Source organism: Anabrus simplex, chromosome 8 (genome assembly GCF_040414725.1).
Source record: "Anabrus simplex isolate iqAnaSimp1 chromosome 8, ASM4041472v1, whole genome shotgun sequence".
In the NCBI taxonomy this organism is placed as follows: Eukaryota; Metazoa; Arthropoda; class Insecta; order Orthoptera; family Tettigoniidae; genus Anabrus; species Anabrus simplex.
The window spans coordinates 195,897,010-195,920,963 of NC_090272.1; the positions used below are offsets into that span (position 1 = coordinate 195,897,010).

A 23,954-nucleotide genomic window follows, 5' to 3' on the forward strand; every position below is an offset into this window, starting at 1 on the left:
GTTTCTGTTATTCCCAATGATTCCCAGTTGGTGTGTGTGTGTAGCAGAAGCCACCCCTTTTGAATAAAGCCGTGCTGTAAAAAGCGTGCCAACCCACCAGCTGATAACCAGCGTATGTTACAAGTTGTACTTCCAAATGTAATACATAGTGACTGGAAGCATTGTTTGGATAACTGCGGCTATTGAAAACTAGACCTTTATTTCTAAGTATATTTCATGCTTGTTCTCTACATTTATCACATCAGGATTTACCTAAATAGCTGTAATTGAGATAACAGAGGCCTCTATCAAAGGGTAGGAAGGGTCCACCTATTCAATACCATGGTCAATTGTCAACACGGACCATAATGAAATTCATAACTTTTTATAAGAGAGGCCTACGCTACAGAGGTGACATTTCTTAACTACGAAACACAGATGTTCCGCATGACTTTTGATGCATGTTTTCATTGCCCAGGTCGTTTGGACGAAACTGTTCACAAATTTGTGTGATGTCATCGGAGCTTGGCAGACTGGTATGTAATAGCAACTTCTGGCTCAGCGAGGAATGCAACGGGAAACTACCTCACTCCTCATTTCCCTAGTATGCCTCTTCAGTATGCCTCGACCATCTACGACAGCTGATGGCGGAGCTGTTGAGGATCCAATCAGCCTTTAGGCTGAGGGCTATACATACATACATACATACATACATACATACATACATACATACATCATTAGAGCTGCAGTAAGGCTTGTACCCGCTTCGAAGCGGAATCTTTGTTCTTCTGTGGCGAATTACGTTGGGGGTTCTTGTATGCAAGATTTATTTTTTTCATTTTCTTTGTCCCAAAATGCCAGGGGGGTTCTAATACAGGAGTAAATACGGTAATACTATAATTTCTTAGACAAAATTCTATGTTTGCTATAACTCCACCCATACTAACATAATTCTTCCTATACTAAAAAATTTAGTGGGGTTCAGAAATGTGTTTGTAAATGTGTTGTTTGGCATTTTTAAGCATGTTAATCTTTATTAACAATTACTTTGCTGTGATGTTACTCACTGAAATAGCTCTTCAGACTCCCCCCTCAATCTTTAACACACACAGAAGCATACCCAATTTTTATTGATGGTGTAGCCTATCTGCAGCATAGATTTACAAGTTACTTTTTGTTCTTCTAGAGGGAATTTTTTAAGCTAATGTATTTGCTAATCCATTATAATCTATTAGCTTCATTATCTGTATTGATAATTCTAATAATCGCAAATATAAAGATAGGAACTTTCCAGCTAATCAATACATTTATTTCGTAAAAGGTACTTTAAATATTTTTACATAACAGTACTGGTTTTGACCCTATTTGTGGGTCATCCTCAGCTGCTGAAGAACCTTCGTCATCTTAATAAAAACAACATATAATATTAAAACATTACGCAGGCTTCCCCTCCCCTCTCCGTGAACAGTATGCTATGCCCAAACTTTCCATTTGCCTCTGAATGGACTTAGTCTAGATGAGTATAGAAGTTCCCCCCCACCCCCATTATGTTAATACTTATAAATACATTATTTGTCAATACTTGTTTATATTATCACCTAACTCTCTATCATTGACAAGTTTACACAACATAAACAATACTGTACATATACAAGCATGTTTTAATTGATTTGATAGAATCTGAGGATGTTCTTATAGAATGAAACATGTCATTTTTTGTATAATAGTGTTTTTTTTTTTTTACAGGTATGTTTATAGTGATTGGCCCAAATGGCTTTGGAAACAGGACTTCTGTTTAAGAAATAACCTCATAATTAAGAACACCTTTTTTCAGAACAGACCTGGCCATAAAGTAACAAGATACAGCTGGGATGGACAGCAGAAATCTTTAATCAATTATATTATCTCTGATAAGGAAGCTGGTTTGTTTATCACCGATGTGAAAGTATATTGCCAGGAGAAAGCTTGGACAGTGACCACAGATTACTGATGGCAACCTTTAGAAACATCCCAGTGTGAAGACCAGGCAAAAACCCAAAACAAGGGTGTGGAAATTGGATGAACCTGAAAAGAAAGGAAGAATACCAAAGAAGGATCCATGACTAGCTCCCAACAGATGAGATAGAAACGGGAAAAAAGGAATGGACCTGATTCAAGAAAATACTTGTGAGCTCAGCTGTTGATATTGTAGGAAAAACAAGTTGTATACCAAAAGAAATGGAAACTTCTTGGTGGAATAATTCTGTGCAGAAAGCCATAAAAGATAGGAATACGGCAAGATGAGAAAGAGATAAAGTGAACATAAAAGGCGCAGGTAAGGATTGCGTAAAACTGAGAGAACTAGAACAGAAGTATAAAGACCTGAAACTCAGAGCAAAGAGAATAATTAAATCTTAGAAAGAGAAAAACTGGCTTGAATGTACTGACAAGTTAGTAGAAGACAGTAAAGGAATTAAGAAACTTCTGTACAGAATTGTGACAAACAAAAGAAGTATTCATGTACCAATTAAAACATTGGGAAGAGATGATCGAATTATAACGTGGAGAGAGGAAGACATTCGGGAAGAGATGAGAAGGTATTTTTCTTTCCTTCCTTGTATAATGGATTAGACCCTGCAGAAATTACTCAAGATGATTTGGAATTGGATACTGCGAACAAGGCTGAAAAAAATTGAAATCCGATTGACTTGGTTTGAGATTGAAAATGCTCCGAACAGTATGAGCAAAGACAGATCACATGGCCTTGACGAGGTGAGCTCAGGCATGATTAAAGCTGCTGGAACTCATGGACTTCAGTGGCTATTTAGAGTGATGAATGCTGTGTGGAATAAAGAAAAAATCCCGACTGACTGGACTACGGGTTGTATAGTCCCCCTTCTCAAGAAAGGAAATAGATGGATATGTAGCAATTATAGAGGAATCACATTCCTGTCTCATGGACTTAAGTTGATGGAGAAAGTGATAGAGAAAAGATTAATGAAAGATCATTGAACCACAGCTTGAGAAAGAACAATACGGATGTCGAAGTAACAGATCAACAACAGATCTCATTTTTGCTATTAGGATGATAATTGAAAAACATCCGTAAAAGGAAAAAAAATGTCATCTTTGTCTTTCTGGACCTAGAAAAAGCCTATAACGGCCTACTGAGGTATAAACTTTGGGATTGCTTGAGAAGGAGAAATGTTCCAGTATCTCTCATTAGTAAAGTAAAAATGTTGTACAAACACCGCCAGAGCTGTGTAAGGATAGGAAATGGCTATTTCAACTGGTTCGTAACAAGTAAAGGAGTTCAACAAGGCAGCAATTTGTCACCTCTACTATTTATCACAGTGAGGGATGAGATAAGAGAATGAAACAGCACAGCAAGAACAGTGCATTCAAGGCATTTGCATATGATGTGGTGATTCGGGGAGGTAATGAGAAGAAGTTCAAGGAAAGATTAATGCTTGGAATGGTCATTTTAAGGAATTTAGACTTAAAATCAGCCTTAAGAAAACAGTTGTTATGACAGTCAACAGACAAAAGTCAGGAGCAAATATCACGGTAGACAGACAGAAATTGCAAGAAGTTAACCACTTCCAGTACCTCGGTAGTGTCCTGACTGAGGATAACCAATCAAATGCGGAAATCACAAACAGTTCAAAGAGGAGCTGTCCTTTACTATCAGGTTAGAAGCTAGATTCCAATACTACCCAAATGAACACTTTATCAAGCTTACTTCTTGCCCATAACAACCTATGGCCTTGAAACTTGTATCATCACAGGCAGAGATAAAAGTAGACTCCAAGCTGCAGAAATGAAATTCCTCCGGACAGTGCTACAAAAACACCAGGAGAGATAAAGTCCACAACGAGAGGATTCGCCAAGATATTCAAATAAGAGAATCGTTATGTGATACCATAATCAGATCAAGATTGAAATGGTATGGCCAAGTAATGAGAATGGATTCTTGCTCTGTAGCTAAGGAATGGTTGGAGAAAACTTTAGATGGCAAAAGACCTAGAGGCAGACCTCGAAAGAGATGGATCGAACAAGTCAAACAAGATCTAGAACATAGAGTGGATTGGAATCAAGTACAGGAAGAAGAATGGTGGTGAGTGCTCATACACCGCACCTGGGAAACTGGAGACAGATAACTGATGATGATGATGTTTATAATGTTATAATTTATATTGAAATTGTTGAGTGTTTGACAGACTGGAAAGTTTTTATGTTCCATGACAGTGGACTTATCATGTACATACATATTTCACATATTAGTTTATTATTCCCTTTTGATCTGTTTGTGTCTGTTTCAGCTTTATAGAATCATTTATGTATTATTTTCATTCATTTTCTGAATATTTAATTTATGTTTATATTTAGTTTATAAATAGAGGATGGATGCCAAGTTGTACTTAGGCCTATTTTTAAAACAACGATCGCCACTATTTGACATCGATAACCTCTAACTTTTTTCTCAATTCTTGTTTATTTTTATTGATTTCTTCATTTTTTCTCTCTTTCTGCAGTATTAAAACTAATTGGACTGTTCTACAATATTAACACCAAGGAGATCAAATATGTTTATGTTCTTTGTTGTTTCTTTCCAGGGAATGAATGAAACATTCATTGGCTGCCTTAGAAATTTCATGGTGAACAGGAATCAGATACCTCTGACTACTCCTGATGCAAGCCACGGTGTGGTTCCCTGTTCAGAGAAGGATGAACGAGGGGCATTCTTTGCTAACGAGGGCAGTTACATCCGAGCACGTGAGTTCTTTAATACAAAATGATTTAAACTGAAACAATAAGACAAATGATCAAAGATTGTATAGTAAAGAAAGTAATTTTAACAGAAAGTTTATTAAGGTCAGATTTTGAAATTCAGAAGTCCCAGCTGTAGATTTAACAACAACATCAACATCAACATCAACATCAACAACAACAACAACAACAACATCAACATCATCATCAACAACAACAACAACAACAACAACAACAACAACATAGCCTCAGTGACTATGTGCAGACATTTTAATTTGATGCCATTTTAACCTGCTTGCATGTAAAATTTAACATTTTATTCTACTCTTCCAGACACTGGAGTAAAACAGATCTGGGCAATTTATGGCCTAGTTTGAATCAATTTTGTCAGGTAAACACCCAATGAGTCAGCAGAGATCCCTAATAAGTCAACATCGTACCAAACCCACAATCTTGGAATACCAAGGCCAACACTTAACCACTGATTCACAAGGGGTGCATTTCTTCTATATGAAAGAACTGTAATTTCAGCTCTCATGAGAGCACGGAATGGTTCAGTCTTTGTAAATTCCTGGAATTCCCTTCTGTATACAGAGAGAAATTGAATGGATGCTTGCAAAAATGGGCTAACCAACATTTTGTCAGAACAAAGATAAATCAACTCTTATAAATGTCAAGAGGAAAGAAGAAAAACTACAGGCCTACCATAAAAATATATTTTTCATTACTTTATCTCAATGAAGTACCTTTAAATTATCAATACCTTATAACAGAACTGTATTAAAAAGGCAAGGTGCTTGGAAAAAGAGGAATAGTAAAACCGTGTTAAGACATTTCTGCGCGGGACAAGTAAAATGAACGTGTTAAGCGAGAAAATGTACTGCTGTATACACGAATAAAAACTATCCGACAGGGATATGGAAACACTAGATATGATTTTTTTCTGACAAAGGGGATTTTAAATCGTATATCCTTGTGGGTACAATGAAAACTCTATGAAAAGAGAGTATTAAAAGGTGTGAAAAATCACGAGAGAATAAATATGAAAACTTATTCTGCTGGGGCTTATCAAATAACAATAGTGCACTGAAAAGTGTTAAAAATACCAAACAACAAATAAGAAAAATTTTGAATGGGGCTCATAAAAATATTGAATTATTATTACAGATCACACTCTTTCTAAAACAAATGTTACTAGAAGCCTTTTATTTCGGACCAGTTGGTTATTAAACATTATTTTTCTGATCACACACTTAGACAGTGACTTGGAGGTTATACACGGCCATGTGTGACTGCAACAGGATGACTTTGGCTGCCATTTTGAATCGAACAAAACTTTGACCGACTAAGACCGATTCGAGTGATCAAGTCGAAACTGGAAGTTGCGAGTTTCAACATTCGCATCAACTCTGCGCACTTAAAGATGTGGATGCAGTCAGCTTGCTGACAGACTTTAATTTTGCCTTCATTAGCAAGGAATTTCACGACTTTTTTCTTATCCATAATTAGGTCATCACAAGACAAATATGCACCATGCTGGTCAACTACACATGATTATGTTCCAGACGTAGGCTATTGTGTGACAAATATTCGCTATACTTCACTGTACAACTAAACACGAAATACACTTCTAACTTCTGAATGGAATGCAAAATACAAGCACAGGCGCATTATTATTTTGCAGTTTCACTACCAACCATCCGCCTCCATAGCATAACTGTTAGTTTAATGGGCTGCCATCCTTGGGGGCCTGGGTTCAATTCCTGGTACTGCCAGATTTAAGAATGGCAGGAGGGCTGGTAGGTGGTTGAAATGGTACATGCAGCTCACCTCCATTGGGGGTGTGCCTGATAAGAGCTATACCACTTCGGGATGAGGAGACGAGTTTACTTATTTTTACTGCTAACCGGCAAGCAAAACTGAACATTTCTGAAGCTAGTGGCTTGCTCCCTGAAGATGCAATTTATCCTCTGAAGTTCAAGAATTCAAGGTCTTTTTCTGTTTTATGCAACTGCGGCGAGAGATCTTACCAGAGTAGAAATCACGTTCTTTCCACAAGGGATGACAAAATTTTCAGGGGTAGGAAAAATGTGATCGTACTAAGCGGTAATAGCAAAAATTCATGATGTGATAAGCGAGGTATTTTTATATAAAGGTTTAATACGATGAAAATCGGGACTTCGAATTTACAACATGCTAAGCGGGAAAATTGGTTAATGAGGAATGCACTAACAGGGTTTCACTGTATATAAAACTGAAGGAAATCGACTTTTGCATTGACCTAGATATAGATAATAGTTTACCTTAGATTCTTAACCAACCTTTATTTTATGATCATACAACACAAAAAAAAAAAAGTGTTTTATATACAAAAAACCAATTCCAGAGACTTTTACAAAAGGTTTGGAAGACAAGTACATAAATTTGCCCCTCCCACGTTAATGCTGAAAAGTGAGGATGGAAAAACGACACACAATGACAAGGAAAATACCGAAATCATGGCAAAAGCATTCTTTAAACTTTTGAATTGTGAAGAACCCCAGGAACTTTTACCAATTAATACAGACATGCCCATCAAAACCCCGCCTGAACTCATAAACCCCCCAACAATTCAAGAGGTGGAAGCAGCACTCAAAGAGTTGAAAAAATATAAGGCATGCGGAGAAGACCAAGTTTTCACAGAAATGTGGAAATATGCCAGTGTTACAGTTTGAACATCCTTACACGTGGCCCTAACAAAAATCTGGATAACATAAAAGTTCACCGAACATTGGACCACAGCCATAATCCACCCAGTCCACAAAAAAGGAGATAAAATCAATCCAGATAATTACAGAGGTATCTCTCTCTTAGACTGCACATACAAGATTTTCTCCAGAATCCTATACAGGAGGATCAGGGAGCAACTAGAGGAAGAATTAGGTGAATACCAAGGAGGCTTCAGACCTTGGAGAAGCTGTGCAGAACAAATCATCACTTTAAAATTAGCCATAGCATATTACAAGAAGCAAAACAAACCTCTTGCAATAACCTTTGTGGACTTTACAAAAGCTTACAACTGTATCCATAGACCTTCAATGTTGAAAATTTTAAGAAATTTTGGGCTCCATCCAAAATTAATCAAATTGATTGAACTCACTTTAACCAACACTAAATCAAAAGTCAAGTTCAGAGGGGAATTCTCTGAGCCATTCATCATAAGACAAGGAGATTGCTTGTAACCACTGCTGTTCAAGTGTGTCTTGGAATATATAATGAGGGAATGGTACAAGAGTAACCCAAAGAACATCCGAATTGGAAGACCCAAAGACAACATAAGTTTAAATTGACCTTGCTGTCTTGTCCAACAATATTTAGGAAACCAGACAAGAAGTTACATCACTACAGGAAATAGCACAGAAATTGGTCTTGGAATATCTTTTGAAAAGACAGTAATCATGTTTACTGACCCACCAGTCATAAACAAAATTGCCATAGGAAACCAAGAAATCAAAATAAATTTAAATATCATATAACCTCAATGAAAAGCCAGCATGGCATAACAGAATAAATAAACTGACCAGAGCACAATATGTCACCAAGAATACTTACAACAAAAAGGGCCTGTCAATAGCAACAAAATTAAAACATTACAAAACAGTCACTCAACCAGAAATAACGTACGCAAGCGAAACCATCTTCAAAACAACTGACACTGCACAAATAGACAAAATACTAAAGATAGAAAGAAGAATCACTAGAACATGCATCAACAAATCATACCAAATAGATGGACACTGGAGAGTAGCTTCTAATGAAACAGTCTACAAGGAAATAGAACCAGTAATGAGCACAATCAGGAAGAAACACATTTCATTTTTTGGACATCTAATCAGGACACCAGAGAACAGGATCATCAGGAGAATAACAGAAAAATTATGGAATAGTAAGTGCAACATTAAGTGGATTACAGAAATCATGGAAGATATGGATGAACTACAAATTACAGTGGAAGACCTAAGAAACAAAACCAACAAAATCAAGAAATTCACAGACAAACAAACCAGACTGCAAATCAGAATCAACAAACAGACAATAGGAAGGGTGATTTCTGATTAAGAAAGAAGGATGAGATCAGAGAGAATGAAGAAGTACTGGGCTGACAGGAAACTGAAAAATTCTTTGTATAAAGTTGGCTAGAGTGGTCCAATGAAGGCCATAAAATGTAAATAATAAAATAAATAAAACTAGACATAAAGATGCAGCAAACTTATTTTGGGATATAACATAACTTTCCCTCATGGGATAATCAGTCATATGAGTCATATTCTAATGCACTGGAGAATGATTCCTCCGCCACTTCCTGGCCATTGCCAGCTGTCAGTTCTCTGTAATACTGGTGATATTTTGGAGGGACATATTAACGTATCCACAAAGATGCACAAGAGATGCTCTCAGTTGATACGATTATTTTATTTTCATCTACTGTATTACCGAGCTCGATAGCTGCATTCGCTTAAGTTCAGCCAGTATCCAGTAATCAGGAGATAGTGGGTTCGAGCCCCACTGTCGGCAGCCCTGAAGATGGTTTTCCATGGTTTCCCATTTTCACACCAGGCAAATGCTGGGGTTGTACCTTAACTAAGGCCATGGGCGCTTCCTTCCAATTTCTAGGCCTTTCCTCTCCCATCGTCTCCATAAGACTCATCTGTGTCGGTGCGACGTATAGCAAATAACAAAACAAAAAAATTCATCTATTTACAAATTAAACACACACATAATGATAATCACTGCTGTCCCAAACAAAACACTCACATCACAAAGCTGACATTTTAAAACAACTGCATGCCACTTCAATATGGAGACTGCAACCACTGCATGTCACGAGGTCACAAGTATGTTCTTGCTACACCATAACTCTACTAAACAATAACTAGTTGTTACCATCAAGACCACCTCCTTATATATCTGCCTGGCCAGGCTTCTAGAAAGCTACAATACCAAAAATATCTTCTTGAAAATTCTAGAGTGCCTAATACATAGATTATAATGTACAGAATATTCTCCATTGTTCTAGTGCCTATTACCATTCTGGAAGTTACAGTGTGTTTCACAATTATGCGTTACAAATTATATATATATACAGGTAAGAATAAATTATGATATTTATTTACAGGTATTTACATTAACTGAACTCATATAAATATTTATGTACAGCACATGTTTCATGACATAACCTCGCAAACAACGTGATTGTATCATAATAATATTACAAATACTAGCTGGATGTAACACTTCATAGCCATACTTACAAGTAATGATAATAGTAATAATCATAAAATAATAATAATAATAATAATAATAATAATAATAATAATAATAATAATAATAATAATAATAATAATAATAATAATAATAATAATAATTCGAGCTTGTTTTTGCATTATTTACCCATGGGTGAGGGAATATTGTTTTCAAGTTATATCTGTTTATCGCACTTGCGTCAATATTCAAATAATTCAAGCAAGTCCTTAAGCTTTGCTGGCTTTATTGGCCTTGTAACATTTAACTTTTGTGGCAGCTCAGTACCAGCAAGTGATGGCCGACCACCAATAGTTCTTAGTGTTGATGTCAATACAAACATATTCCTTAACAATACCATATACACATTTAAAAAAATACTTAAATGGTTCATATTTTTTAAATGCTTGAAATATTACTAATTAGTACTCTTTGCTTATTTACAGATACCATTCTCTTGGTTACTTTTTCTATCAAAGATTGAGTGCTCACAAACTTATCACTTGTCAGTTTTGCTACTTACCACTGCTTTAATGTTTTCTATAATTACCCACGTAAAAATCAACATTATTTCCATCTCCATCAGTAGTACTACCACCTGACGAAGCCATTTTTGTTTTGATAGTAAACAATCAAAATAGCCAACACAATCCAGAGTAAGTTCCGAGTATATCTTGTTATGAAATGAAATGCGAATTTTTATTAAAATACTGGAGTGAATGGATAGTTTTAGTGTATAAAACAACACTTCTCACCCGTAACCACTAGCATACATAGAAATAAGGTTTGCTAACCTACACATACAGCAATGCCATCTATATGGCCTTCTGCCCTTAGCCCGATTTTGCAATAACAAATTAGTCTAAATAAAATGGTATAAAATTGAAAGCTTTACATTTCATCACACAGGATTTTCTCATGTTAGGCCAACTCACAAAAGATAGTTTGAACCTTCTGCAATAGATGGCAGCATATAACTCTTTTTTTTCTTTTTTTAAATATGTTGGTTAGCCCGTTTTTGCGAGCACCCATTTAATTACTCTAGATAAGAAGATAGCTTTTCTTCCTGGAGCAGGTGGGAGTAGCTGACTATGGTGTTTTCATATTTAGATTACTTCAGTGGATACACAAGTGGGTGCAGTACGAGCATGCAAGCAGCTCGACTTTGAAATTCAGTGAACCATATTGATCAGATTTTTAGCGCTTCCAGTGATGATACATAAATGGCAGGAAAGGGGTAACATTTTTAAGTTTGTAATGACATAAAGCATGTGTATTTAGGATGAGTAGTGAACAAAATACAAAGGTTCAGACATCACACTGTGCAGAGTATATATTGTATATCGAATCAGCAGAAGGGTTTATTATATCCAAACTAGCCTTTCTTTTCTCTTTTCACCACAGCACTTTTCTATATTTAATTATTTTAATAGGTCTTCCTATTCATTCTCTCCCCCACTCATCATTGGATTTGTTGTAAAACATTTCCAGATCATCCTCTCCAATACTAGCCCATTAAGTACAGCTTCAATCCCTCTCATTAATTTTCTGGTTTACTAAAATAACTGAAATTGAATCTTGTTTCAGGTCCATTGTTCCGTGTTGGCCAAGAGATCACTATCGAGATGTTCATTAAGCCCCGCAACATCTCAGGAATCCTGCTGTCTGTACATGGTAGACGTGACTTCTTGCTTCTACAGATGGTGGATGGCAACATTCGGTTTAGTGTGGACAATGGTAAAGGAATCATCACAACAACATTCAATCCACCTCATCCATATTTCTTCTGTGATGGGCAATGGCATGAAATCAAAGGTATTATGGCATTCTTATTTATGTTTTACTATTCTTATTTTGGCATCATCTTCTCACAGAAGGTTTGAGGCCACCATGGAGTAATTGTTCCTATTTTGCGTTTCCCATATCAGAGTTTTCATACTGTGGATGTTGATCCATTGTTGAAGGTTGCGCACCCACAATAATCTCTAACTACGTCCACATTCCTATCAGTCTATACTTGTCATTCCAGAAGATGTGACCGAAATAGGGTGCTTTCCTCCATTTTGTGAAGGATAAGTTTACAGCAAGTATTATGGAGTCGCCTGCATAGAGGATGGTATTTATTCGCTTTCCCGTTATCTCGATTCCTTTATCAACTTCATCAAGAGTGATTTGAAAAATAGATTCAAATTTTACTGTTGACAAGACTTAAGAATGTAGATAGCATTACTTTTGCATCCAAATGAATAAAATTGTGGAAAGTGGGAAATAATAACCCTGTAGAGTCAGCCTTATAGTATTATTTATTGGTGAGATGTGAATACCAACATCAGTTTTTTTTAAATGGCACTATCTATTTATTGATCAAAAGTTCAATAAAACTTGCCAAGCTCTATTAAAAAAATGTATAGTATACAAAATGCCATAACATGAACATTATATACAACACAGAAAATGGGATCTCTACTGCCCATTTCTAGTACTATCCATATGGATACTAAAAGGGGTAGAACATTCATATTAGATGTTCAAAGTGGTGACCATTGGCAGCGATTACACAAGTTTATTCACTGGATGAAGGACAACACATTCCTGCATGTTCTCTGGAGTTATTGGAATGTCTTGACAGACAGTGCCTTTGACCCAAAGAAAGAAGTCCAGTGGGTTAAGGTCAGGAGACCAAGCAGGCCACTTAATTGGTCCTCCACAATCAGTCCACCTTCCAGGATATTTTTAGTTCAGAATACAATGATGCCGGGCTTAGTGGCGCAGACGATTGAGGTGCTGGCTCTCTGATCCCAACTTCGCAGGTTCGATCCTTGCTCATTCCGGTGGTATTTGAAGGTGCTCAGATAAGTCAACCTCGTGTTGGTCCATTTACTGGCACATAAAAGAACTCCTGCAGTACTAAATTCCGGCACCTTGGCAGCTCCAAAAACCATAAAAGTAGTTAGTAGGACCTAAAGCAAATAACATTATTATCAATACAATGAGCATACACATCACTACGCACGGGGTATCCATCGTGCTACATTATCATTCTGTTCTTTAGAAGCATCTCCTCCAGAAGACTACCCAAAAAAAAAAAAAAAAAAAAAAATGTATCAAGGTGGCATACTCCCTGCCATTTTGGTTACCATTCATGCAATATGGTCCTACAACTTTATTGCCAACCATCCCAAACCAGATGTTAACCCTCCATTGATGCTGATGGTCTACCTGTCAAAGCCATCGTGGATTCTCAATGGCCCAATAATGCATATTCTTTGTATTCACTTGGCCTGAGTATGAGAATGAAGATTCATTGGTAAAAACAACATTTGCAAAAATGTTGGGTTGGTACTAATTTGATGCCAAGTCCATCATCAGAACTCTACACGATTCTGAAAATCAATCGCATGCAATTCTTGGAGTAAGTGTACGTGATAGAGATGGAATGGATGATATTTAAGAGTGCGATGTGCACTCATTTTCAGAATGCCAATTTTGGCTTCAGAGACCTCAGCAGCTTCATCTGTCCAAGTTCTAAGATGACTGCACTGCTGCAGGTTAAAATTGCTCATTTCACAAAGCTTCACAATGAGACAGGAAAACATCCGTCTGGACAGTGGGATCGTTCTCTAACTAGCATTACACCTACCTTAAACAGAATGAAAGATAATGGTAATAACATGAGAGAAAGTTTTACTTTTTAATACAATTCACTTGATCATACTACACTATTCTGTAAAATAATACAAACATGTTCATCTGTTAACTTACATTCTCTATTGATGACCAGCATTTCTACCTTCTCTTTGTAGGAGTATATTTCAGTTATAACAACTTTCAGTCATGATGATGATCATATCCTTCTCGGATGCTGAAAGAGATTCAGTATGAAGCAGCCACAATAGCTTAATCACTGACTGTAATGAACTCTGTAAGTTCAGTTTACACTGGGCAGTTTGGCAGCGAAATAGATGCTCAGAATCTTGAATTGCACCACAGTGGCAATTAGCATTCTGTGTATAACCCCTTCTTTTGAATGTGGCTTTGCTTCTTGACATTCCACTTCTTATTCTGTTAAGGATCTTCCAGACAGGCCAAGATTGTAAAGTATGTGCTAAGTTCCTTCTGTTGGCCAATTCCAGTCTGATAATGTGGACTGTTGCTACCAGTATTTATACCTAAGAATGCTTGATGAGGCTGGAGCTGCCCTGGTGTTATTAAACTTTTTGTGACCTGAAACACTGTTGCATTATTTCATAGCCATGGAGCAGATGATGGTTGTCCACCTCTTGTCCAAGTTTCTCAGTTTCAGGTTCTACTTGCCACAAATATGGTATAGCTTTTAGACGTTTGTTAGTTTGCTAGTGGCTTTATGTTGCACCGACACAGATAGGTCTTATGGTGACGATGGGGTACGAAAAGGCCTGGGAGTTGGAAGGAAGTGGCCGTGGGATTCGAACCCACTACCTGCCGGATGCAAGATCACAGCCGCACGCCTCTAACCGCACGGCCAACTTGCCCGGTGTTTGTTAGTTTGAGGCAGCCAGAAACTTCATGGCACGTATTGTTCAAATCTACTTTCTTGGACAGAGTTAACCCACACAGAACAAGCATACTCAGCTATAAAGAAAGAAAGTGCCCTGGTTGCAGTTCATGCAGTTGCTGGATGTGCTCCCCAGCTTGACCCTGTTTAGTATGACTAGTAAACTATTCCTGCTTCTCTAATAGGTGGACAATTAACTGAAACAGTTTTGCAGCCTGGATTCTATTTCCCAAAATGATCTGGACTTAGATCCAACATCAAGATCGTCTGTAAATAGGAAATGCCTGGTATTCAGTCGAATAGGTTGATCATTAGTGTAAATATATTGAAGAGACCCAGTCTGGTCGGTGCAGTCCGTTATGTAAATAGAGTAGACCATACAGCCAGTGACTCTGCACCGAGTGTCAGGCAGCGAGAAACAACTCTCCACAAAGTGGGAGCGGGGCCTTGGCTGACCTCCCTAATCATCACCACTGTTTGATGATATTACTGAAATTTCTGTACTCATTGACCTACAAAATTTAAAAAAATCCCACTCTAAATTAAAAGTAGAAATTAATCAAATGTATACAAACATAAAGCATACTAAAATAAACTGAGATATACAAAATGTCAATAAACTAGCCGAGCTGAAATGCTCTATGCAAAGCTTCAGCTCTCTAAGAGCTATACCATTCAAAACATGGCAGAAAATGTAGTAGCACACGACCACCAACACTAATTCTTCAAGATGAATATACCATAGTTTAGGTACAATATATTACTAATTTGTAACAATTTCTGCATAAATAATTAAAATAATAAATATATGTCTACTCACAGCAGTTAATCACTCGCACACAAGCAGAAACCAAGATAAGAGACACTAAGCACATATCGACCAGTACTTCAGCTTTGCTTGATGAGAAACCTTCAATATTCAGTGTGACATCACTGTGATAACCAAATCCTTTTGCCCTGAAAAAGGCTGATTTTTAGAAAAGTCACTCAATTGAAGAGTATCAAGAAACTTGAGGATGCTCAGTACCGAGAACGTTAAGTCACTCTGCTAAAGAATGTTGCCCAAGATATGCCATAAGAAGGCCTTTCTCACCTACTTGCAGTGTACTGTACTATATTCGATTACACATGGATGATCGATAGAGTAGTCGTCACATCATGTGTTCCCCTTTGTTTCCTGTGGAATGGGATACACAATAATAGATTAAAACATACTGTATGATGGAAGACTTAGAACACAAGAAAAACACAGGAGATAAGGAGTAGTGATTATTTTAGTTATATATGCATACTGTACAATTTTTTTAATTTAAAAAGATCAGAAAACAGGAAAAAGTATAATTCAATTGTTATGACATTGCTAATAATAGTTTCTTTATTTTTTTTAAGGGTTCCTAAGCCACTATGTCAATGTTAAGAAATAAGATCCAATATACAGTACCTTCAAGGAAGGGAATTCAGAAAATATATTGCTCATGTTTTACAACAAATTAACTGTAAATGCGATCCTTTAAGACTGCTCAAGTCCTGTGATTTGAGAGAGAAATACACCCATGCTCATAAAAACCAGAACATCTTGAAAGACTAGAGATAGGAAGTTCATATTCACAGGACATGTGCATTAGTATGTTTTGAAGAAATGATTAGCATTTGAACCATACCGGCCCTCAGGTTCAAGGTCCACATCGATATCTTGGTGCACCACCACCGACTGGTAAAATGTGCCTGGGGCTCTCATTGTCGCTGTATACCGAAGATAATGGATCAGTATGACTTGAGCAGATGTGCAGGATGCCTTGTAGACATATGCGAGAACCATACTGTCAAATGAGTGAGTTTGAAAGAGGGCGCATTATTGGCACGAGAGAACGTGATGCATGCATCCGAGAAATTGCTGCTCGTGTGGGATGAAGTGTGTCGGCAGTGCAACGGGTGTGTACAGAATGGTTCACAGAAGGCTGTAGAACACGGCAAGATGGGTCTGGTCGCACCACCCAGACCGCTCCCCTGAGAAGATCGACACCACATCCGAATGGCATTGCAGGACAGATCGGCATCCCCCTCGACTCTGGCGCAACAGTGGAACAGTGTAACACATCGTACAGTATCAGCAATGACAGTCCATCACCATTTGATACAGTCTGGGTTACTAAGTCATCCACTTCTCCGCCTACCTTTGACTAATGTGCATAAACATGCTAGACTGCAATGGTGTATGGAACGACGTTACTGGGACAGGAATGGCAGCAGATAGTGTTTTCGGACAAAACGAAGTTCTGTTTGTTTGTAAATGATGGCCGCATTTTGGTTTGCCACAGGCAGGGGGAGAGGCATCACACTGCATTTGCACAAGACATGCAGTGCCAACTCAAGGTCCTAAGGTGTGGGGTGCTATTGGGTACAACCACAAATCACAGTTGGTGCATGTCCAGGGCACTGTAACCAGTTTGACCTACATGAATGACATCCTGCGACCCGTAGCCATACCCTTTCTGCACGACACCCCAGACACCATATTTCAGCAGGACAGTGCGTGACCACGTGCCTTCCTGTTGTCGAAGGACGTCAGACTGTTGCCCTGGCCCATCCGATCACCGGACTTGTCGCCAATCGAAAATGTGTGGGATATGGTGACCGAACGCCAACCACCAAAGATGAACTGTGGAACCAGGTAAATGCAGCATGGATGGCTATACCACAGGACGCCATTCGCGCCTTATACACGTCAATGTCATCATGCATGGAACAAGTTATCAGTGCCCATGGAGAATCCAGTGCCTACTAGGCAGCAGGACACAAGCTGAACCTAGGTGACTGAAATACTAATCGTTTCTGCAGAACATACTAATGAACATGTCCTGTGAATAAGAATTTCCTATATCTATTCTTTCAAGGTGTTCTGTTTTTTATGAACATGAGTGATTTACAACACAATGTAATTCATACACATGCACAGAGAACACTTTTACTCAAGGGTGTTATGAAAATCTTTAGATTTTGACTGCTGACTTTGAGACTGTCAAGCGAGAAGAATTTTCATCGCTATTAGAAATCTCCTGTGGGGGATGATCACCTCTTTAGATAGATAGCTGATACCACTGATGTATTCTACCCCATCCCCTTAAGAGGTGAAGACTGTAGTGCTATATCTGAACATGTCCTGCCATTTGGCATTGGCGTTCTCCAGTTCTTAATACAGAGTCTCCATCTTTTTCAAGGACATTTTATAGCTGGCTGGCCTCTCCACTCTATGAGCTATATATTCCTCTGATTGTTGTAGAAGGTGACCAAACCATCATACGCAGCATTCACTCAATTTCTACTACATTGGTGTTACTCTCAGGAGATCTTTGCATGGCATCACTTCAAATTTTATCCAGCTTGGTGTCACAAAGGGCCCATCTTAACATCTGCATGGAGTTTCTGTTAGTCTGTTTTCTTTATAGCTCAGTATTCTGAGCCATGAAATGAAATGGCGTATGGCTTTTAGTGCCAAGAGTGTCCGAGGTTATGTTCGGCTCGCCAGATGCAGGTCTTTTGATTTGACTCCCATAGGCGACCTGCACGTTGTGATGAGGATGAAATGATGAAGAAGACACATACACCCAACCCCCGTGCCAGCAAAATGATGGTTAAGATTCCCAACCCCACCGGGAATCGAACCCGGGACCCGTGACCAAAGGGCCAGCACGCTAACCATTTAGCCATGGAGCCGGACATTCTGAGCCATATACACTAACTTTTATGAGAATTGCAACACCAAGAAGGAAACAAGTGACTGAAATGAACTTTACACTACAGATTAGGTACATGAGGATACACAAATTATTAAGTTTACAGATTTGTACATGACCTTTGAGCTTGAGTATTCATTATTATGTGTAGGCTCCACACGCTTCAATCAGAGCCTTAAAGATTGCGGCATTGAATCAGATATAGGTTCTGGATATATTCCTGGGAATCTCGCACCATGTAGTTTGTATGAGAGTCCACAAATCAACAACACTTGTTACTGGAGAACCGTGACGAACAGGTTGCCGACCGACCATATCACAGGCGTGTTTGATGGGCGACATGTCAGGTGAACATACAGGTCAGGGAAGCAATGGCACTCGGTAGTTCTTCAAAGAAGGTTTGCACATTCTTCACCATCTGGCTGGGCATTGTCCTGCTGAAATGTAGCATGTGGAGGTGCCTGAAGGAGGGGGGCTCTTGGGCTCTAAAACCTCCCTCAAGTATCGGTTGCTGCTCAGATTGCCCTCAATACTTACCAAATGGTGCCTCAAACCATCACAGTTGGCGTTTTGTTTGCTATGCTGCTCAACAATGCTGGCTGCCAGTTTATGCTCACCATGGTAGTGCTGAACACGTATGCGGCCATCACTGTAGGACAGGTTGAAATGGGACTAGTCTGAAACACACTACATGTTGTTACTCATCACTTAAGTGATGGCATTCAGGTGCCGATTGCAGTTTGAGGCTTTGGTGGTTTCTGGACAATGGAAGCAGACACAATGGCATGTGTTTAATCAGTCTAATCCATAACATACAGCATCAAACCAATGATGCAGATACGTTCACACTTGGTGCAGTGTTCCAGTATCAAGCCAACACTGTTGATGAAGCTGTACAGTCTGTTATGGCCATGCACACAAGATAGTAGTTCTTACAAATTGTCCAAAATTGTGCTGATAGTAGTTGTCACATGCCATGGTCATATTGTGTGATCCAGTACCTGCTTGTCGTTGTGTACGACCATCTTCTATGCATTGCTTTCACACATGCATCACTGTCATAGGAGCATGCCCTGTACGAACCGAAATGTCATGGCATGTCAAACCCCCTTTCCGGAGACTAATCATTCTGCTCCATTTGAACTTGCTCACATGCTGATATTGAACTCGACATCGATGTGGCATATGTTTCCACCTTGTTTGACAGTTTTTCACCAAGTACACTTGGCGTAACCCTGACCTTGTTGGTCATACAAAATAGGGCCCTGCTGAGTCTACGTGTTCCCCATACCTCTATAATCCTAATCACTTATTGCTGGCACACTATTCTACACATCCATCAAGTTTGGATTCGTTCAGGCCATATTTTCATGGTGTTGCAATTTTCACAAACATTAGTGTAGAATGTCTTACAAATGTTGTTCCTCAGGTTGAGGGGGAACTTCTGTTTAAATGGGACAAGATACCATCTCTGGAGTGCAACTATAGAGTGTCTTGCACATCATCACAAAAGGTCCTCAACAATCTTACCATGGAGGTATTAAAAAAAAAATACCTGAATACCATCCCAGCATGAATTCAGTGGATTAAACCTTTGGAGTCCCATTATATTTACACTTGCATCCTCTGCAAATCCAATTTAAAATGAGTCAAATATGGCAAAAATCCAGATTTTTATTTGATTTGATTAACACTTTGAAAGTAAATCTATACAAAAGTTTACATTGTCAATGTCAACAACATTTGTAGTGATATTTTTTCATCACAAGTTACTTTTGGAAGCGCTTGTTGGGATGGAGTTCTGTGGACCGGTGGACAGATTCCACAGAAACTTTGATTCCCTCTCTGAATATATGGCACAATCATCAGTGATGTGTAGTTTCCCAGTGGAATTAAAAATCAACATTGGAATCACTACCATCACAGAACTACTTGCTCAGTATGCATCCTGTGGCTAGTCGAACTTTAACTTCAGAACTGATGATCAAGTTCTAAGAATAACACTTCTTACACAAAACAAATGAATCAGAGACTTCAACAGTCCACTGAGGAAAAGCTATACTACTTACAAGGTAAAACACGTTTGCCATTTTCCTGCAAATTTAAGAGAAATCTAACCTTAAACTTAAGTCAGAACCAGTGGCAGCTTGTGCTGAATTATGTTGGTGGTTCTGTTCGGTGACGCTCAGTCCATTGCAGTAAGTATAATAGACAAATCTAAATTCATATTGCCAACTGAACTCTTGTGCATCCGTCCTCCAACCCCGCAGAAGCACTTTACTCCATGTCCTATCAGTGTGAAGTTCCCAAAAATGTACAGAAAAAACAACATGTGAACATACATCTCTATTTGTAAGACCCCAATATCGAGGGACATCGACGATATAAATAACTGGCTTGTACAAGAAAACAAAGTTACAAAAATAAAACCTGTATTCAGCTTATCTAAAAATGTTGATCTACAGGTAGTATAGACACACTAATGTTTATAGAGGTTCCGAGATCTGCACACATCCTTGGGAGCCGGCTTTCTTAATGGACGGGGAACATCCAATGATGGTATTAACGTTCCTGTTTTCATGACTACCTAACTTGGAAGAATTCACTACCATTACAGACAAACATATTCATGATTACTTGTAGGCCTAAGAACTCATTCATTCGCTTCATACGAGAGAGAAAGTTTTCAGTCTTTGGATAAAATTATGCTCCATTTACACAAAAGATCCCCAATCTTAAAGTACTGTATGTTGTTTGAAGACAACATGAACAGTAAATTGATTTTGTGTTAATCACAACCATTCTCTTTTATCACGTATTTCTCCTGTATTTAAGCTATTTGGGCTTTCTTTCTACTGAACAGAAGCATCACAACTATACTGTAGTATCTGAGAATGTTGACATGTATAATTTTAAACCAAATCAATATCCACACAGTTTTAAAAGTATTTATACTGATCATACAGTGGAGGGAGCTTTTTGCGAAACAGCTGAGATTTCAACATGCTCGCTCGCTGCAGCGATTCTCTCACAGTTGGTGGCCCTGGTGCTACCTGCACATTCTTTTGGGGGTTATTAAGCAATTATATCATGTAACCCTTGCGTTAGTTCCCCAAAATTACTCCAATAAGAGCAGTACGTATGTATTGTACGTACCCCACCCCCACATTGGAAGAGGTTAAACTAACCTAAAATTAAACATTCAAAGAAAGTGTTCAAAGAAGCGAACCCTGTGTCTGCACGTTGTGTTTGTGATCTTCTCTATCTGAGAGTAGATTTCTTGTCTGGATTTTCTTATGAACATTCTGTTTTTGTAGTTTGGGCCAAGATTGTTGCAGAGAAGCTTTCTCTCTTTTTGTTCTAACCTAGCGAGCGCGCCCGCATTGCGTGCGACCATGTTCTAATTTAAAAAAAGAAAAAGAAATCTAGTGTATTATTTACTAACTCTATGGTCACGGAAATAGACCAGTCGTACTGCAAGGTGTGCAGTTCATACAGAACCTTATGGGCGACTCCCAGCCACCTATCGGGAGAAAGCTGTAGTTAAGTGTGCTCTTCTAATGTTCTGTCGTTCACAGATCTAAACAGGGTTGGCAGATCACCAGTATCTGTATGGGCATCGATCTTTGGTTCGATATCAACACTCATTATGAAGGATGGGATTGGTAATAGCTGTATATTATACCTTTCATTCTGGTGGTTCTGCAGCTCTGCAGTTCATATTACGGAGCTGCGCCTGGTTAGAACTGAACTGCATATTGGCAATGTCTGAAATGTAAAATTGTGTACGAGCCATATGATAAATAAGTCAATTGTATAACTGCCCACCACTTCACCCAGCCACTGTTTAGACTGGCAATATCCCTAGTATCCTCTATTACTGATCCAAGGTATTTTTTGTTGCCTCTTAATTGCAAATGTTTAATTCTTATGAGACTGGATATTCTCATATTCATATTATTTATGTGAGGTGAATTGTACATCTTCAGATTGTAATCTATTTTGTCTTGTTTCATTTTGCAGCTTACAAGGCCAAGAATGTTGTAACTCTGTCAGTGGACAAGACCAGCGTACCTGCAGGAATTGGAATACCTGGCTCATCTTCTACAGACACTCGGAACCCTCTCTTCATTGGTGGGCATGTTTTGACGAGAAAGCCTCTCCGTGGTGTGGTTATGGACAGAATGCAGTACATCGGGTGTATTCGCGATGTTGTCATCAACGGCCAGCCTGAGATACTAACACTGTCCCAGATTAGAGGCAATGTCACTCTTGACTTCTGCCCAACTATTTAACACAAAAAATATATTACATTTTATATCTTAGAAACTGGTGTATTTATTTGTGCTGTAATTATGTTATTTCATGTTTTCCATACTACCCACAACTTATGCTGTAATAACATTTATAAAGCAAGTTATTTAGTAATATAATATCTGTGATACTTGAGCTCTCTCATCCTTCTCCCAATTGGGTCCAAATATCTGTCATCAACAATTCTTCAGGCAATATAAGTTGTGAAAAGCACAAGGGTTGGTCAATATAAGACAGCAGACAGACCATAAAGTAACGCACAATTTTTACAAAATGAAATATATTGGATCAGGAAAGCACGCGGCTTAGGCTAACTCACATTACAATATAATTAAATTTGTATGGTACAGTTGTCAGGATCAGGTACAGAGTGAGATCATTAGAACAACTCTGATTCAATATCATTTACTGGCATGAAAATTAGTGTCTTAAACACATGGAAGTGTGAAATTCAACTCACTTTGTTCCATCACCGTCATCCTATGCAGTAAAAGTCAGGGTAGTGACCCAAAATGTAGTCCCTCGGTGGAAGGCCCGTTCTCATAGATCCAAACAATACCCTGTAGTTTCTTCTCTTAAATTATCTTTAGCTAGCTACAATGTGCAGTCTATAGTTAAAGAACAGAATTTAACACATTCAGTCCGTATTCACACGTTATTCAATTTGCTCATCTCACTTGATGTCTGCCTCCGTAGTGTAACGGTTAGTGTTATTAGCTGCTGTTCTCGGGGGCGCAGGTTCGATTCCCGGTACTGCCAGGAATTAATTTTTTTTTTTCAAGTTGCTTTACGGTGCACTGACACAGACAGGTCTTATGGCGACGATGGGACAGGAAGGAGCTAGGAGTGGGAAGGAAGCGGCCATGGCCTTAATTAGGTACAGCCCCAGCATTTGCCTGGTGTGAAAGTGGGAAACTATGGAAAACCATCTTCAGGGCTGCTGACAGTGGGGCTTGAACCCACTATCTCCCAAATACTGGCCGCATTTAAGCGACTGCAGCTATCAAGCTCGGTGAATTTAAAATTGGCAGGAGGGCTGGTATGTGGTTGAAATGGTACATGCAGCTCACCTCCAATGGTGGTGTGCCTGAAAAGAGCTGCACCACCTCAGGATGAAGACACGAGTTTAGTCTGACTTGTTGGCTGAATGGTCAGCATACTGGCCTTCGGTTCGATTCCCGGCCGGGTCAGGGATTTTAACCTTCATTGGTTAATTCCAATGGCTCAAGGGCTGGGTATTTGTGCTGTCCCCAACATCCCTGCAACTCGCACCCAACACATAATACTATTCTCCACCACAATAACACGCAGTTTCCTACAGGTTGGATGCCGCCCACACTCATCGGAGGGTCTGCCTTACAAGG

At 38.7% G+C, this 23,954-nt stretch overlaps 2 protein-coding genes across 3 annotated transcripts in view; one reads left to right on the forward strand and one right to left on the reverse strand.

Moving 5' to 3' along the window:
* Positions 1–22,709, forward strand: part of LanA (laminin subunit alpha) — a 389,558-nt gene extending 366,849 nt beyond the window's left edge. The window contains exons 55-57 of the mRNA XM_067152600.2: positions 4,575–4,734; positions 11,596–11,823; positions 22,300–22,709. Of these exons, the coding sequence (XP_067008701.2) occupies positions 4,575–4,734; positions 11,596–11,823; positions 22,300–22,571 (660 nt within the window). The 3' untranslated portion in view covers positions 22,572–22,709. The remainder of the gene's footprint in view (positions 1–4,574; positions 4,735–11,595; positions 11,824–22,299) is intronic.
* Positions 12,660–23,954, reverse strand: part of elgi (E3 ubiquitin-protein ligase NRDP1 elgi) — a 252,611-nt gene continuing 241,316 nt past the window's right edge. The window contains exon 7 of one of the 2 annotated variants that reach the window (XM_067152603.2): positions 12,660–12,968. In XM_067152603.2, coding sequence (XP_067008704.1) covers positions 12,747–12,968 — 222 coding nt within the window. In that variant the 3' untranslated portion in view covers positions 12,660–12,746. Of the gene's footprint in view, positions 12,969–15,329; positions 15,720–23,954 lie in introns of those variants that run through there. The other variant, XM_068228889.1, reaches the window with a different exon arrangement.